This window comes from Syngnathoides biaculeatus, chromosome 17 (genome assembly GCF_019802595.1).
Source record: "Syngnathoides biaculeatus isolate LvHL_M chromosome 17, ASM1980259v1, whole genome shotgun sequence".
Lineage (NCBI taxonomy): Eukaryota > Metazoa > Chordata > Actinopteri > Syngnathiformes > Syngnathidae > Syngnathoides > Syngnathoides biaculeatus.
Window position 1 is genome coordinate 6,455,598 of NC_084656.1, and position 18,140 is coordinate 6,473,737.

An 18,140-nucleotide genomic window follows, 5' to 3' on the forward strand; every position below is an offset into this window, starting at 1 on the left:
CTCCAAAATGGACAGGGCACCTTATATTACGGAGCGCCTTACATGTAACCTGTTGTCCAAAATTTATAACCGACTGGAAGCATTTCATGACACGCAAGTTATATAAAGGAAAAGCGGACCAGTGAGAGGACAGCATCTGGAAGTTACAGGAGAAAGTCTGGGCGTGGAGAGGACGCTAAAGACATGCCCCGCAGAAGGTACTGTAGATGATGCTATGTGTTTTGTGTTAAACAACATAGTTTTGGCTAAGATCCCCAAAAAATGGCACCAACAAAGAGATATGCTTACAAAGAACAAACAGCCGCCATGAATAAACAAGCGCAGCTAATGAACTCGGACCTTGCTGTTATACTGGGAGCTTACAAAGCGAGGTGGCCTAAATTGGAAGAACAACACGAGCAATGGATTAATTAATAAAGAACAAACAATCGCCATGAAAAAAAAAAAAAAAAACAAAGCAACTTCATTCATGAGTCTACATCGCCGTGAACAAAATAAAAGTGAAGTTGGGAGCAATGGATGACAAATGGCGAACACAATGTTATTAAGAGGTATCCCCAGGCGAGTTACACCACAATTTCTGAAAGGAATGTGGATGCTTGGGCTAACGTGTCTGCTTCAACTTGAGGAAGTAGGAACACGAGCTTTGCCAAGTCGAGAAGACCAAGCTGAGTTTCTGAGGAAACAGGGCAACGTGGCCCAAGTTGAAAGAACAACATGAGCAATGGATTAACAAAGAACAAAAAAAAAAAAAAAATGCTGTGAAAGAAAAACAACTAAGCAACTTCATTTGCTTGACAAACGTAAAAAAGGGTAGGCAGCCGCGTGGGATATACCATATACGCAGTGAGTTTGGTTGTACTTCATTAACGTATTTAATAATGTAGCTATACTATATAGCGATACTAGTTTAAAGCATACAGTAGGATGCATGCATGCTATTTAAAAAGGCACCCGAAGGAAAACTTGAGTTCAGCTGTACTTTGATGAAGTATTTAACATTGTAAACAGTGAACTTGGTTGTACTTTATTGAAGTATTTAAAAAGCGTGCAGACACGCTACTGTATGGTTTCGGATAGTATCTCTATACAGCTATACTGTAAAGCTACATAGTTAAATACTTAAAGTACAACTGAACTCACGATTTACACTGTTAAATATGTCAGTAAAGTACGTACCATTGAACTCTGTTTCCTATCTGGTACCTTTTCAAATAGCGTGCATTGACCCTCCCGTATGCTTTCAGCTAATGTTGCTATATAGCTATATCCTTTGCGGCACTAAACGTGTATGTAAATAAAGTTTGAAGTACATGTTTTGTGTCAATTATTTCTTCGCTCATCGTTTTGTTGTCTGCTGGTTGTGCTGTTCTGTTTGCTGTGGTGTAAAGATTTTGGTTTGGTGTGAAACCGTGAGTGAAGATGGTGTGCTGACTCACGACTTGCTTCCACCGCTCGTATTGGGGGGAAAGAAAGTCTAAGCTTGTTCTTCTGCTTACAAAAATCAGTGATGAAAGTCCTCCGGATTTTTAAATTTTCATGAAAATAGCTCTGGAAAATTGAGGAAAAATTGGCTAAAATGAATCTGGATATTAGTTGACAACATTGGAAGAATATGTTTTTGAGTTCGTTGTTATGCTTTCCCGAGTGTAGCCATGTTGAGGCACTAACACTAGTGAGATTAACGCCCCTCCCCTCGCATTCTCTCAAGACGTCGCTTATTTTGTGTGGTCTTGACATTCATTTACGTATTTCATAAACGTTGTTAACCAAACAAGACTGCTCCAACCGGTATTCATCCGGAAACAGGAAATGCAAGTTAACCGTATTGAGCATGTACGGAGCATGTCCGAAAGCACATGTTCAGAACTGCTTCATGTAATGCGAGCGCATTTACGTCGAAAGTCATCAACATCATTAGCCAAGTCAAAGGAAATTCAGTTACACCAGGGGTGCTCATTGCGTCGATCGCGAGGCAGTGTGACGGCGTGAAAAAAACATACAAAAAAAACAACATTCGACTATCATCCACCTCGTCGCTTGATTCAGGTGTGGCCAATATCTCGAGAGCAAGCACATAAAGGCGCGTTCTAGCAAGATGGCCTTGTATTTACGGCAGTCCCGTGGTACGTGCCCCCCCACAACAATACGTCACGATTGCTGACAGGAATGTTTGTTTACAATGCATCTCTAGCTTGTTGCCACGAACGCTGATTATGTTGAACTAAACTTTCAGCATTTTCAAAAAATTGCGGGGATAGACCGTTCATGTTTATTCCTTGACAGGCCAGTGCATTTAACTTTTCTTCAGATAAAGTTTGTCAGATCAAGAACTTTTATTGATGAAAAATTTTAAATACTATTTTATATCATGTTCTACTAATATCAGTTGAAATTGGAACTTATCATTCCTGAGTTTGAATTTTTAGTTTTCTATTTTAGTTATATATTTGCTTATTTTATTTTTAATTTACAGTTATGTTATATTAATCCAGTAAGTTATTTTAAGGCCATCCCTAATCACACGCGCAACTTTATCTGCGAGCATGACTGACCACACCTGTACATTTTTCAAATGTGAGTGATGGTGTATACACACACACACACACACACACACACACACACACACACACACACCACACACACACACACACACACACACACATATATATATTAAAGGGAACTGATTATACTATTAGTATTACTATATCTATATCTAATAGTGAGCAATGTGGTCGAGTGTATCAGTACAACGCGACGTAACAAGTTTGAGACTTAAAACGTTAATAGTAATTACTACAGATCAACTTCTTTAACATGTTTTGCTGTACGGTGTAGAAATTCTAGGATATATTTTTGTGTATATTCCATATCTATACTATGGATGGATTCTTTTGGCTTGTCCCTTTCGGGGTCGCCACAGCGCGTCATCTCAGATGAACGCACATATATGTTTGGCACAATTTTTACACCGGATGCCCTTCCTGACGCAACCCTTCTCAGGGAGTTTCTATATCTATACTATAATATGTATAATATGGGGAAAAGGACAATTTTAAATGTCTTTTACTGAATAGTTCACTTAATTCATTTGTCTTGAGATAAGATGGCATATTTTAATGACAAATGTGAGTTTGTGCTATCCAGTGATACCGGGATGGGGGCAAAAAAATCTAGGGTTGGCTCTTGGGGAATTTCTGCCCAATTTTTTTTTTTTGGTCAGGACTTAAAATTTGACTTTCAATTTTTGTCTGAATTTTGTTCACAGATATTGCCAGAATGAATGCACCACAGCCATTCATTTTATCAAAAATTTCAAGGACCCCTCCCACCCCCCCAGAGTACACACATTTGTATTTTCAGGAATTTTCACAAAAGTCCACATTAATCTCTAAAAAAATAAAGGTACAATTGTGCCTCACTGTCTCGTGAGCGCCACCCTGCCTGCGCCTAATAAACGGGTGCACCTTGTACATGTGTTAACTACTGGAATTGCACCCACATCTGAGACTGCGCCTTTAAATACGGTGCGCTTTATAGCTGTGAAATTACGGATTGAATATTGGCAAGTGGAATTCATGAATTAAAAACCACTCAAATGCAGCTTAAAGAAAAAACACTTTCAATATTGTGACATTGGAGAAAGGATTTGGCACCTTGAGAATGATGTCTCCTTCTTGCAGGTTTCCATCTCTGCTGGCAAGTCCTGTGCTGGTCATCTCTTTGATAAAGAGCTGACTACCCAGACGAAGGCCATACTCTGGAACACAAATAAGTACCTATGTTGAGTTTGTTGCTTTAAGTTTATGCACGTTTCATTGTTGAAATGCAGGGTGTACACGTTTTTACATAAATAAGAATTAAATTTGTAATTTACTATTTGGAGATTGACAACGGATTAAACTCATTTACATTATTTCCTATGGAAAACATTTTTAGGGAGGTTGACCAACTCTGAAATTGAACACTTCACAAGAACAAATTATGTGCAAATGCTGGGGTTCCACTATATATAAAAACATTTATCATGGGTGATTTCCATAATTTCGAAATGCTTATTTTTTGCTAGCTTTTTGGGAAAGTAAAAAGAGCTGGGGGTTCACTGTACTTTATACATCCATCAATCGTCTGTACTGGTTATCCTCTCTAGGGTCGCGGGTGTGCTAGAGCCTATACCAGCTCTATTTGGCCAAGAGGCGAGGTAACACCCTCAACTGGTCGGCAACCAATTGCAGGGTACATATAAACAACCGCTCAAAATCACATTCACACCTATGGACAATTGAAAGTCCTCAATTAACCTATTATGCATCTTTTTGGGACGTGGGAGGACACCGGAGTAGCCAGCGAAAACCCACACAGATACAGGAAGAACATGCAAACTCCACAAAGGTGAGGCTGGAATTTGAACCCTGGTCCTTAAAACTGTGAGGGAGATGTGCGACCCCTGCGCCCCATACTTTGTACATATACAGCAACTTTTGTTGTGCATTCACAATAATTTGTTGGTGTGTGTGTATAATGCATATTTCGCAGTGTATGTGTATAGGGGAATATGAATAAAAACTCACATTTTATAAATGTATGACATCATCTCGAGGTTATGAAAAAGCTGTACACTTTCATTCTAATATGCCGCCGCCACCTAGAGTTTATGAAAAAGGTGTTGCCTACTCTTTCATTCCAATAGGACAGTGGCACATATGACTGCATATGTACCACCATGCTCACAAATTTACATATCTTGGAAGAATTTGAGAAATATATACGACGAATGACTGAAAAATAACAATACATTTTTTTATAGTGATGTTTTGTTTAATGGTAAATCTTTGCTGAAATGGTTGATGAAAAGATGAAAAATACATGGCATATAAATACAATGGTACCTTTACTTACCAGTATACAAACTAACGAGTTAAAAACTGTTGGTCTAAATTTTGCTTTGTGCTGTGAGCCAAACAAGGTGCGAGCAAGCATCAGAAACTATATAAATATATGTACCTTCATACTGTATATACGCACACACATAAGTAAACAAGTAAATACGTCATCTTGTGTCAAACCTTCGCTTGGCCTGTTCTTTAGCAACAGAACATTCAGAGGTTTCTCCAGTGGCTCCAATTCTCGAGCAGGACGTGGCATAGGGATGGGCATAGTGGCAGGTGATGGTGAGCGCTCCAGCCGGTCCCTGCTACCACCTCTCTTCAGAGGCTCATCGTATTTCCTCGAGTCACTAGGAATTCGTTCTCGTCCTCTCTCAAAACTGTGGTTACGCCCATGGTCGCGTCCAGGGCTATGGCTGTCCCTTCTGTAGCGTTGGTCGGGGCTGTTGTTGCGATCTAGTGCACGGTCGCTCTGATAGCGTTGGTCTGGGCTGTAGTCACGGTCGAGGGCTCTCTCACTGCGGTACCGCCGATCAGAACTATGATCTCTGTCTAACGTGCGCTCGCTACGGTATCTTCTGTCTGGGCTATAAGCGCGGTTGAGTCTATGATCGCTCCTGTGATGCCGATCGGGGCTATGTTCTCTGTCCAAAGTGCGACCTCTGCTACCATCTCTCCTGTACTGCTGATCGGGGTTCAGCTCTCTCTCCCCACTTCTGCCCCGTTCTCGTCGATCATGGTTCCTGTCATAATCACGCTCACGGGTTTGGTAGCCAGAATCCGTGTAGCCACCTTGCTCCCTCTCTAGGCTGTGGTCCTGCCTGTTGCTGTAAACGCTACGACGGTCCTGATCATAGTTGTAGTCGTCAGCGTAGTCGTTGTTGAAAACTCGGTCATCGGGTGAGCCAGGACGATTGAGGACATTTACAGGAACCTTCCTTGGTCTCTTGACTGTCTGTTAGTTGACAAGAAAGATTAAAAAATAAATATATGCAAGTTGGAATTTTTTTTTGCTTCATCAACAAAGATGTTTGAAAATGTCACAATCACCAAGTAAGGGATAATATCAGGAAGGGAAAATTGCATCTAGAAAGGGTAAACACAAATAAACAGTTTTCCCATTTATCCTTTTTAATCTTTACCCCAACTGCTTCAAGTTGTAAAAGTAAAGGAAGACTTTGTCCAAGGCAATAGGAATGGAAGCACACATTAAAAGTTAGTAGATAAGGGTTAAGTGTTTCTTTTAATGCCAGAGTTATTCACAGATTTCACCAAGAAACAGCTCTAAATTGGAAAAGTATTATCGAAATTCCTCTCTTGCCCAGACATTCCAATAAGCCCGGCTGGAAAACTGACAGCCAATCAGCGTTTGCCATGCCTGCAGTGTCTGCTGTTCTGACCCCCCCATTGCACGTGGATACGTTCCACCAATACAGAACGTCCACTATCTGGCATTTTGTGGCCGAATAATAATTATAAAATTATTAAATAATTACAAAAAAAACAAAACAAAAATAGCATAACGTACAATGTTCAAGCCTGTGTGTTCGAGCCAAAATACACACAGGCGGAACTTGACATGTTGGAGAGTGGGCGTGGCACCGACGACTAACAATAATCCCATTATTTGGACGGCGGAGATTTGTTTAATGCTTTTCTGAGGAGTTGGTTTAGATGTAGAGAATATACAACAGGGGTGGACAGACATTTTTACCTCAAGATCTACTTTTCAACCAGCCACCCTCTCGCGATCGACCAGCGCCGAGGGGCTACGGGTGGTGCACGCGCGTATTGCTGTAAATAGGATATGTCAGACTGTCACACCAAAAAAGTGTTGTGTGCTAAGAGCCAATAAAGTGAGTATAACAGGGAGTCGATGCTCTGTGTTATTACTACTCCCATTGTGCAAACAAAACAAAAATAATGTACAACGTTGAAGTGTTTGAGTCAGAATACGCACAGGTGGAACTTGACGTGTTTGAGAGGGGGCATGACACTGACGGAGGGGTGAAATGCAGACCTTGGAAATGTTCCAGACAGGCTCGTTTTGAAAGACCGGTGTTCGTGTTCTCTTTGTGACCTAATGCCAACTGTGGCGGAATGCCAGTGTTATTGTGAGTTTGAAAATGTCGAACAAATAAATGGTGTACCGGAATGGACTTGGATCACAATCAACATGTCTGCATAACATAGATTTGTTTGGACAAAGATGTGTTATATATCAATTTACTTATGATCCATAATGAAAGGACCACTTGAAAATTGGTGACTACACATTTTTAATGGTTTTGGAATCCTATGTGAATGCTACGTGAGCTATATGAATGCTATGGGCTATGTCTAAAGTTTATAAAAAAAATGTGATCTTATTTTCTGAGTACGACATAGGACTATCTAATGGTTTATTTATATCTGGAATATAAAATGCAAAGAAAAAAAATTGGGACTTCCCTAAAGTGATTAAACTTATATATCCATCCATTTTCTTATGGATGGATATATAGCCGCACGAGGGTCACGGGAGTGCTGGAGCCTATCCCAGCTCTCAACGGGCAGGAGGCAGGTTACACAAACGCAGACACGACTGGGAAAACATGCAAACTCCATAGAGGGGGTTCTGGGATTGAACCCGGGTCCTCATAACTCACAGCTGTGCCACCATGCCGCCTCATAAAGTATATTGTTGCCTATACAGTACTGGCACGAGAGGCTATAACTAAGCGGGTAATAACCAGTAATGGTTAGATGCATGCAAATTTCCCCGGCTGATGAACGAGCCTCAACTGTGACAGCCACAGCTTTATCCAGTCAGGTTGACCCCATGGGAGGTTAAAGAAGGACAAATTTGGCTCCGTTTTCTCAGTTTTGTTGCAGTTTGGTGCACAACACGTTGGCATCTTGGCTTAGCTAGAAGGAATGGCCTGTAATACTAAGCACTGGCAATGTCAGGGGCGGGGTCAAGGACGTTTCTTCCAGGTCTGGCTGTGAAAGCTGGCACATATCCAGATTTTGCTAGGATGTAAAAAATGTTCTTTATTTTCAATTAATGTCCAAAATATATGTAATAATAATATTACTTCACATTGGAGGGTTTATTGTACGTATAAATTTTGGGGAGAGTTTTCCTTTAATGTAATAAAATCGTTAACTTACAATTTTTGCAACTTTCCCACACTTTCTGAGGGTTTGGACAGCAAAGGAATGAATGACACCGTCCATGGGAATGGCGTTCACCTGCACCACTCTGTCATTCTCACTAAACATAGGCAGATATGAAATGTATGAGTGAAATTCTTAGTTCTGAAATATATTGGTGTCCTACAGTAGTGTAAAATAGGAGTCAACATTAACAACAAACAATACAAGAATAATAGTCACAGAAGCCAAGTTAAGTTTCATCAGCTGGTGTACAAACATATTCCATCATTTGGCTCACAATGGAGGATTCGGCAGATCTACGCTAGTTGTTCATGCTGTGAACCATCAGATTTTTGTCTCTGACTGAGGATGTGGGACATCATTATGGATTGTGCCAATCAATAATGGCCTTGCCTGATGACACAGACCCCAGTCGGACTTTAGAAAGTAGGCTGCAATAAAAATAGTACTACTATTATAATATCTGTGAAAACCTATTTGGAAAACAATTAACTGGGCAGTTTTTGACGAGTGAATAAATTAGCTTTTGGATGACAGATGCATCGAAAACCAAACATGATGTCCCCTTGCAAGAAAGAGATGGTGCCTCATGGTCCACAACCTCTCAAAGTTTGGAATTAGACTGCAGGCCGAAGCCCCAAAATCCAATTTACAATTTCGATTCACAGCAGGGGTTTAAAAGAATTTGTGTTGTTTGGGGAGACGTGCATATGTATACATCATTGATCAGCATACTTTGATGATGTCAGACTTGCATTGACGGGGTATACAGTATGCGATTATGCATTTACGCTCTAGTGACATAAAGAGCTATCACATACATATCAGATATCTATCCACATTTGGAGCTGGCCTGATTCTGATCTGAAGATTTCATGCATTTTGTTGTTGTTTTGCTGTCATGACCCATACAGTGGTACCACTACTTAAGAAATGAATTCGTTCCACAAGTCATTTTGTAAGTTAATTTTTTTGTAAGTAGAAACGCTTTTTCACATGTAAATAGCCTAATCTGTTCAAAGTCCCCGCCCCCTCCACCCAAAAAAAGCATTTAAAGTACATAATGTAAATAATAATAAAAATTATGTTCCTTTACCTTTGGCGTTGGGTGACTATGTGAACAGAAGACAAGCAAAAGGCATCGTGGAGGATGGAGGAGAAGGCAAACGTTTGACAACTGACAGAAAACATATGTACGATATACCCATGTACTAACTTAATTTCACTAAAGTTTCTTGGAGCGCATGGTGAACAAAGATGAATACATTTGCAAAAAACACAAATGAAAAATTCACGAAAAAGTTGTACTTCACCTATGTGCACTAGCGTGATTCAGTGACAGTTGAGTGTCCAAGGGAAACGAAGAAGATCGTAGGTAAAGATTGACATCCCTCCTAACCAATGGGATGCCAAGAAGATGCTATGTGATAGCCAATGGGAGAGCAGCTCTATCGCACCACACACACACACACACACCAAGATACAAGATGTTTACGTTTGGTGGAATTTGGGGGGTGCGAATCCAGAAGTTATTCTTTCCTTTCGCATCTTGAATTGTCCTTTCTAACTAAAGACAATATTTTTCCGAGGAGTCATTTTGTAACATGAATTTTTTCGTTACGAGAGACATTTGTAAGTAGCGGTACCAATGTATTTGCACGGTGCCACTTGAACCATGTACTGCAAACGCATGATAGAAGTAGCGAAACCCCAACGATAAGCACATTTGGATAACAGTATAACGTTCTTTAAGAATGAAACAGCAATACACACAACAACAAGCCATCAGCTGGTCCTCCTTGCAGGACATCAGACACCACAATTGACATCTCGCCACTCTCCTCATTTGGGTTGTCTCGCCCTCCAGATACAGCAATGCCGAAGCCCATCTTCGGATCCTGAAAAACAAAATTATACATGAAAATGATGCAGCGGTCAAAGCTGTTTCTGTGTGTGTGTGTGTGTGTCTCTCAGGGTGTGAGCAAAAAAGCAGTTCAGTAATCTTTGTGGTATGTTTCAGCTCCCACTGCATTATCATGGCTGCATGTCATTGTGCATTTAAAAGGGATTTCTGGTCCCGTAAGTACATTTGTGAGCACTGCAGTCACATATGCAGTTCAGAACAGTTGGCTCGTCAAAATCGTGTTCAGTGTATCTGTGCTTAAAAGCTCTGCTAATCTGAAAATTCATCATTTTGCCAAGTGTGTGAGAATGTGAGAAACTTATAAAAAAAGTGTGATGAAACAAAAAAGTAAAGATCTTTTGCTGTGTTCTAGCTCGCAAATGTCTACCTGCTACTGTTCCAGTTTGCGATGATAAGATTAGTTCTGAGATTTGACAAACCATTTCGCTTTATCCCTTCCATTTGTACATAAAAAAAACACACTTCATTCAATTCCCTCTGTCTTGAGCAGATGGTCAATGCCGACAGTGAGAGGGTCGATGTGAACAGAAAAATGAAGAACAGTTTTTCATTGACAATACATGTAAATATCAGAAAGACTGCTTGTGATGCAGATTTACAATTGTGAAATACATATTGAAGGTGTGCGGTCTGTATGCGTGTGCGTGAGTGTGCTTATCTGTACATATTCGTGCCTTAAGGCCCATAGTTTGATATGCCTTCTTAAGTGTGCTATATATAAAATTCTGACAAATAAGCACTATTTTATTTGAACTTCAATAGTGGGAAAAATGCAACGTTAATAAAGTTGTATGTCAATTTTATAGTGTAAAGTTTTTTTTATTGGACAGCATCTGTTGAAATTGATAATGACGTTTCTAATTTGTAGATACTTATTCACTAAGCTTCATGATAAATTACAGTGGACAGCTGCTATTCTTGGGCGATGGGGACAGTACTGGAAAATGAAGAGCACACCTCGAAATGCCATTTTAATAAAAAAGTAAAAAACATTGTAATAAAAATTAAATTCAATAAATCTCCGACTAGGTGAAACTACAGGTGCTGTATTTGTTAAATCCATTGTATACTTAAGGCATTTTCTTGCCATGCTTAAAAATCCAAAGTTTAATGCTATATATCTGAAATTTCTTGCTGCCCCTACTGTTGGAATTAAGCATTACAACAGAGCTCTCTGTCACTTCGATATGACATGAGTGGTGATGAGTCCAACTTTTCCTGTCCAAAATTAGTTTTTTTTTTTTCCCCATTCCCCAAGCATTATAAGTGAGCTTCTTTCAATACTATTATTCTCGTGACCTGATTCTGTAGAAAATCTCTTCTTCCAATTAATAATGTACCTTTATATGGCTAAATAAAAGTGATGCAGTAACACATACTGTATGCACAGCATCAAAACATGTCCACATATCTGCTGGCTCAATGTGCAGTGGATTTACACAGTAAATATTTTATACTTCAAAAAACACATTTTTAGCCCGCTTTTTACAACTATGCTCCGCCATTCCTCAGCATGATGCCTCATCTCTATGCTGTCATTTGCTGTGCACCATCAACTGGGCCAGGATGGGAAATGATTCAGGGATTCACAACATATAAAAAAAAAGAAAATGTTGAAAAATAGATGTTGCCCTGAGTTTGGCTGGCAACCAGTTCAGGGTGTACCCCAAGTCCTAACCGAAGATAGCTGGGATAGGCTTCAGCACTCCTGCGTCCCCTGTAAGGATAAGCAGCTCAAAAAATGGATGGATGGACAGCAAGATGTTAGAGAAGCTGACTGATTTAAGCTTTGTGACATCGCCTCCAGTAGTGTGTTGGAATATTTTTTCTTATAAAAAGCTGTGGATTGTCATTTCAAGCAAAAAAAAAAGTTCAGGACTGACTTATTTGGAGTAATTATCAAATTGGAGTAGATTAATGTTTTTGTTTTATGTGATAACAACAAAGTTTTCAATGTTGCAAATCCCTTTAAAGTCTACACAAAAATAAAAATAAAAATAAAAGGAGCCCATCAACATCCCAGATAGTTTGCTCCATGAGTAAGAGTTAAGTTTTGCAGTTTCTGAAGTGAAGCACCATTGCCCAAGAGTAGAGTATAATTTCATTTTTTAGCATTTAGTTTGCCTATTATTAATGAGGATTATCACGTATGCACTTTTTGAATGTGCTCACTTCTTCCCCAAAGAGACTTACTTAGTACATGGTGGAAGGAAATTGTAGTTGCAGAGGGTAGCGACAGATGGCTATGGATTCGTTAAGAGCTGGAGGTCAAATGCCTGCAGTAGAGGACTTTTTTTTTTCCCCAACCCACTAAATCAGCTTTTCTAGCTACAATGAACTGTAGCATAACACAATGGGCCCATCATGACGATTAACTAAGCTAAACTGATTCGCTCTGCTCTCACAATTAACAAATGACAATCTGACCTTGTGGCAAGTTAATTGCTGTTTGGCGCTGGTGTAGTGCAGTAGTACAATGAATATCATAATGTGAAATAAAAATATAACCAACATAAATATCATTATTTTGATTAAGTAAATAGGTGAAAAATGAACTGGACTATTAAAGGTTAAGTGTCAAGCCTATAAACATTCTAAAATAGATATTGTAATGAAAAATATATATAATATTATTCACTTCAATGTCTATATGGAAAAACTAAATCTGAGCGGAGAGCGCGTCATCCATGCGCAAATTTGCGGAAGTCTCATTCGACATTCAAGTGGTATCCATATTAGCCGCATCTTCTCCCCGTGACGTCACACTGGGACATTCGGCATTGAAAACACGGTGTGCCACCTACTATGTGAGACGAACATGCCCCTTCTGACACGGAAACTCTTTTCGAAGAAGAGAACATCTCAGAACCGAGTGAACCGAATATTACCCTATCGTTTCGAGGCATATTTAGATTTGTTGCTCACGGCCAAACCACATGCGGCCAAACGACCTCCTCGCCCGATCCACCTCTGCGGCAGTGATAAAAAATGCTGCCCGCGAGCGATGACGACGCCGCGGCCAAACCGCATCCCCGTCCGATCCACCTCCGTGGTGGAGATGAGCCACCGTGGCCCGGCGCCACGACGAGCCACCTCGGCGGCGCCGCATCTGCCAATCACGACTTCAGACGGGGTGGCACATTGACACATTTAGCACCCCTGACTTTCGAATTACGTCCCCAACCCAACTATTTTTTTACACACCTGTCATTTGGAAACCACGAAGCTCTCCTCCTTTGCACCTGTCCAATCCATTTTTCACGACGAACCGGGTCTTTTGGAAAAGTATGAAGAGCGAATCCATCCTCCCGAGTGTTCGCGCAATATCCAGCAATACAATGACCCGGAGGGGAAGAGTAAGTGCTACAGGGAGAAGAGATAGCGAGGGTGGAGGACTACAAATATTTAGGGTCAACAATCCAGAGCAACGGTGAGTGTGGTAAGGAAGTGAAGAAACGGGTCCAAGTAGGTTGGAACAGCTGGCGGAAGGTGTCTGGTGTGTTATGTGACAGAAGAGTCTCTGCTAGGACGAAGGGCAAAGTTTACAAAACAGTGGTGAGGCCGGCCATGATGTACGGATTAGAGACGGTGGCACTGAAGAAACAACAGGAAGCAGAACTGGAGGTAGCAGAAATGAAGATGTTGAGGTTCTCGCTCGGAGTGAACAAGTTGGATAGGATTAGAAACAATCTCATTAGAGGGACAGCCAAAGTTGGATGTTTTGGAGACAGGATTCGAGAGAGCGGATGGTTTGGACATGTTCAGAGGCGAGAGAGTGAGTATATTGGTGGAAGGGTGCTGAGGATGAAGCTGCCAGGCAAAAGAGCAAGAGGAAGACCAAAGAGAAGGTTTATGGATGTGCTGAGGGAAGACATGAGGGCAGTTGGGGTTAGAGAGGAAGATGCAGAAGATAGACTAAGATTGAAAAAGATGACACGCTGTGGCGACCCCTAATGTGACAAGCCAAAAGGAAAAGAAGAAGACAATGAGCCGGAATTTTGGCTAACACGAAGGAACAACGAGCTACCTTCCAGCAGGTGAAACTAGTATAAACATACGAGACCGCTTGAGTGCGCTACTGCCCTGTACGTCACTTCCTGCTTCTTCTCGGAAATAAATCCCTCGAGAGGATTTTCATGGTGGGAGTTACAAAAAGCCATATACGTCAAAATCATGTTTTGTGGTGAAAAAACGGATGGGTCCATAACGGCTGCCGTTTTTTCATTAATAACATGCTAAAAATCATGCATTTTATGTGGACCTTTAAACTAACATTTTCATGTGAGGTGCAGATATTGATTTTTTTGGCCACTTAAGTGTCACCATCCTCATGTTCTACAGTAATATTTGTGACTTTGATGGGGAAGGCTTTAAAAACAGGGCTTGGCCTGGTGAGTGACATGAAAGTCATTGAATGAGGGTTTAGCATTAGATGGTCATTAACTGGCCAACCCGTTAGCCAGTCTCTATGTGGAGTGACTCGGCATGAGTTGTGACCATCATCTGCTTATGTAAAAATTTGGTCATTATGTTTGTTTTCTGACTGTTCAATAACACGACTGAAAGTACTCTGATGGCTGAGTCTATCCTATTCAACTTAGCCATATGATAAAGGTTAGCAAGAGCTGTAACAAAAATGCACTCCATTTTCACGCTTAGCGAGTATGCGTATGAGTAAGCTTTCCTTTTTCCTTTGCTGCTGATAGCACTGCTGTCGGTCTTTGTGGGGAAAAAAGTGATTCTTGAGAAGCACTCACAATTGGGCGTGCTAACGCTATGACTGTCTGACTCGAAGTGTGGAGTTGTTCGTCTCGGCAAGCGCCACCCAGCATCTGTTTGGCATCATTCGCCTTGGCTTCCTCTTCAACTTGTGTACGGCTTTGCTTGGGTGTTCGGACTACGAGAATTGGGTTGACCTTTTTACTGAAATTCTTGGGTCAAATATTTATTTGAACGACTCTCCAAGGTTCCACTGTACCATGAAAAAAAATGATCCATGCTTTGATGCATTTTGATTCAACCTTTTTTTTTTTTTTTTTTAAATCAAATATTTCATTTTTTTTACATTCATCCTTTTTCATTGTATATTGTTTTCCGTATAGATATGTGATTTATATATACAGTAAATGGAGAACAGATAAGAGAAGGTTGCCCTTCACTACAAGCTATTTTTAGGAAAATACTTTATCGGGATATCTTAAATACCATTATAAGTACATCAATTTTGAAATTTAAACTTTGGTCCATACAGCACGACACAATTTAGTGTCCTGAATGAAAGAAACATAATTTAAAATGTAAGGCATACAAAATAAACATTTCCACAAAAAACCCAAGGGGCACATGATCATGAGTCATACGTTCACTGGTCTAAAAATAGTATCTTTGCAGTGTTTAATTTTTTGTCATTTATTTCATCGTGACTTAACTTTCCCACATCAAATCTTTCTATTTACTGTAAGCAACAAAAAGAGTAGATGATTACCTACATATGAAATATATAATCAATAAAATGTAATCAAATTCAATACAAATAAATATAAACCGAAAAACCTGAAGTGTATCAAATATTTGCCATTAAAAACTAAAAAAAAAAATGCAAATGTTTATCCTACGTAACCATTGATAGTTTACTTATGTACTATAATAGTACAAGATAAAAACATGTTTTATAATCTTGGTTCAGGTTTCCATGTAGCGAGTCTGAATGTCCTTCTCATGCTTGCGTGGGTTATCTCGGCCTGGCAGGTTAATTGAAGACTAAATCCGACTTGGGTATTACATTGCCAGTAGGCTGCATTTAACTGCACGGTCTATGAGGCTGCTCAAGGTTGCTTGAAATCAAAACAAAACGTAAAATAAGTCTGGTAACTCTGATTTCATTTTGAAAGTGTCTCTCTACAAGTTGTAATGGAAAATAATGAGAACATTATTTGTTTATGTGTATACACACTATAACCGAGCAAGAGCAATGTGTCCAAAAAAATTACAATTGTCCTCATGTTAAAAACATCCATATTTTCTGCACTTTGGACGGAAGAGTTTAATTTAACCTGACGATATTAGAACCAGCTAATGTGGGTCATAATATAATGTCATCACACTTCAAATATGTAGAAAATCTGTGCATGGCATAGAAGATTTTGGGTGAATGTTTGTTAAACAGTGATCGAACATTAATACTGTATTATGTTCACAAACGGACTTGTTCAGAACAATTTTTGGTCAATTGTTGCTTTGGTTCACAAACTTACAGCATTCACACAGAACGCTCCATAGTGTTTTCTCTCATACTGTGTAAATATGGCTCAACCCATGAGTCACACATTTCAAGTGTCCGTATTTGGTTTTGGTGTAAATTGGCCTTTACAACGGCTCCCAAGGGGCAGCCAAGGCCATTCCTCACAATTCAAACAAATTAAGTTTGTGAAGAGTATCCACTACAATTTTTATATTACTGCTTGTAGTTTTGCCCATTTTTATTCATAATTGTAACATCTGTATTTCTATGAAAGCGTATTGACCTTTGCAAATTCTTATATTTTTGCATTGTTTGCGATAATCAAAGAAATGCAAATACACAACATAGTACAGCGATGAACCTTCCCAGGAGTGGCCGGTCTGTAAAGACAACCCCGAGAGCACAGCAATGACTCATCCAGGAGGCCACTCAGGACAACTTCTAAAGAAATTTAATCATTAATTACCTCATTTAAAGTCAGTGTTTATGACAAAACAATAATGAATAAGAAATAGGGCAAAAATTGCACATGTGGCCAGGATCCAAGATGAAAAATAATGATGACCAAAAAGAACAAAGCCTGGTTTTACATTTGAGGAAAAATGAATAATTTCCAAGACTTTTGGGAGAATGTTACATCAACTGACGAGATTACAATTGAGCTTTTTGGAAAGTGCGTGTCTTGGTACATCTAGTCTAAATGTAGCATAGCATTTCAGAAAAAGAACATCACACCAACAGTGAAACATGATGTTGGTAGTGTGATGGTCTTGGTCAGCTTTCTCCTTCAGGACCTTGACAAGTTGCTATAATTGAATGAATGAACCATGACTTCTGCTCTTCAACAGAAAATCTTGAGGGACAATGTAGTTTGTGAGCTCAAGCTGAAGTGCACTTAGGATCAGCAACAGGATAATAATCCAAAGCAACCAACCAGGAAGTCAATTTCTGAATGACTTAAAGACGATAAAATTGAGGTTTTGGAGTGGCCGAGTAAGTCCAGACTTGAATCTGACTGAAATGTTGTGGCATGACCTTAACAAAGCCATTCCCGATCGAAAAAACTAAATTTTTGCTAAATTCAAACATTTGTGTAAAGATGAGTGGGCCACAATATCTCCACAGATATGTGAAACAATCATTGCCAGTTGTAGAAAATGCTTGATTTCAGTTGTTGCTGCTGAGCATGCCCATCCAGTTATTAGGTTTAAGGGGGCATTACATGACTCTTCACACGGGGCCAGGTGACTTTTAGTTTTAATAAATGAAATCAACATTTAAAAACAGCCTTTTAAGTTCCCTTCCTTTATGTTTGTCTGACATTTGCTTGATCATCTGAAAGTGGGGCAACGATTCAAAAATATAAAAATTTGAGAAGGGGCCAATGCTATTTCAAGGCACTGTCGGAAATCTACACAAGTTGCAGCTCTTAAAAACAACACCATTTACAACATCATATTAAGACAAATTAATATGGAACGCATTGAGGTTATATGTTGCCATGGCCGTCAACAACTGCTATAGTTTTTCTGCATTACACAAAAGTGGAAAGCCAGAGTTTTCCGATCTCCGACCACTACTCGAAAAGTGAGATACAAGTCGCAATGTCGCAGAAAAAATATCGACCCTGACTTCCCCGAATTGCTTCAATCTGACATCTCTCGAAAATGGAAACCCCCATGAAGACACGGACCCTGAATGGTAAAACACAATTTACTTTATACAAATATAATGATCTATCCTTATTTAGTTATTTGACAAAAGTTTAGGGAACAATGCAATGTGTACTGACTGCATAAGGGAACAATGCAATATGTACTGACTGCATGAGGATATGTCACTCTGCCAGTATGTACGTTATTTGGGGAAATGTATGAAATGCTAATAAGATATTCCTTTATTTATATGAATGAATGAAATTATTTTATAT

The 18,140-nt window shown here is 39.7% G+C and overlaps 1 protein-coding gene across 4 annotated transcripts in view; it reads right to left on the reverse strand.

Annotated features, from left to right (window-relative positions):
* The window catches only part of tjp2a (tight junction protein 2a (zona occludens 2)), a 70,031-nt gene that overhangs the window by 19,877 nt on the left and 32,014 nt on the right, over positions 1-18,140 (reverse strand). For all 4 annotated transcript variants that reach the window (XM_061800599.1, XM_061800598.1, XM_061800597.1 and 1 more), the window contains 4 exons: positions 9,819-9,943; positions 8,040-8,142; positions 5,067-5,841; positions 3,657-3,760 (listed from right to left, as the gene is read on the reverse strand). In XM_061800599.1, coding sequence (XP_061656583.1) covers positions 3,657-3,760; positions 5,067-5,841; positions 8,040-8,142; positions 9,819-9,943 — 1,107 coding nt within the window. The remainder of the gene's footprint in view (positions 1-3,656; positions 3,761-5,066; positions 5,842-8,039; positions 8,143-9,818; positions 9,944-18,140) is intronic.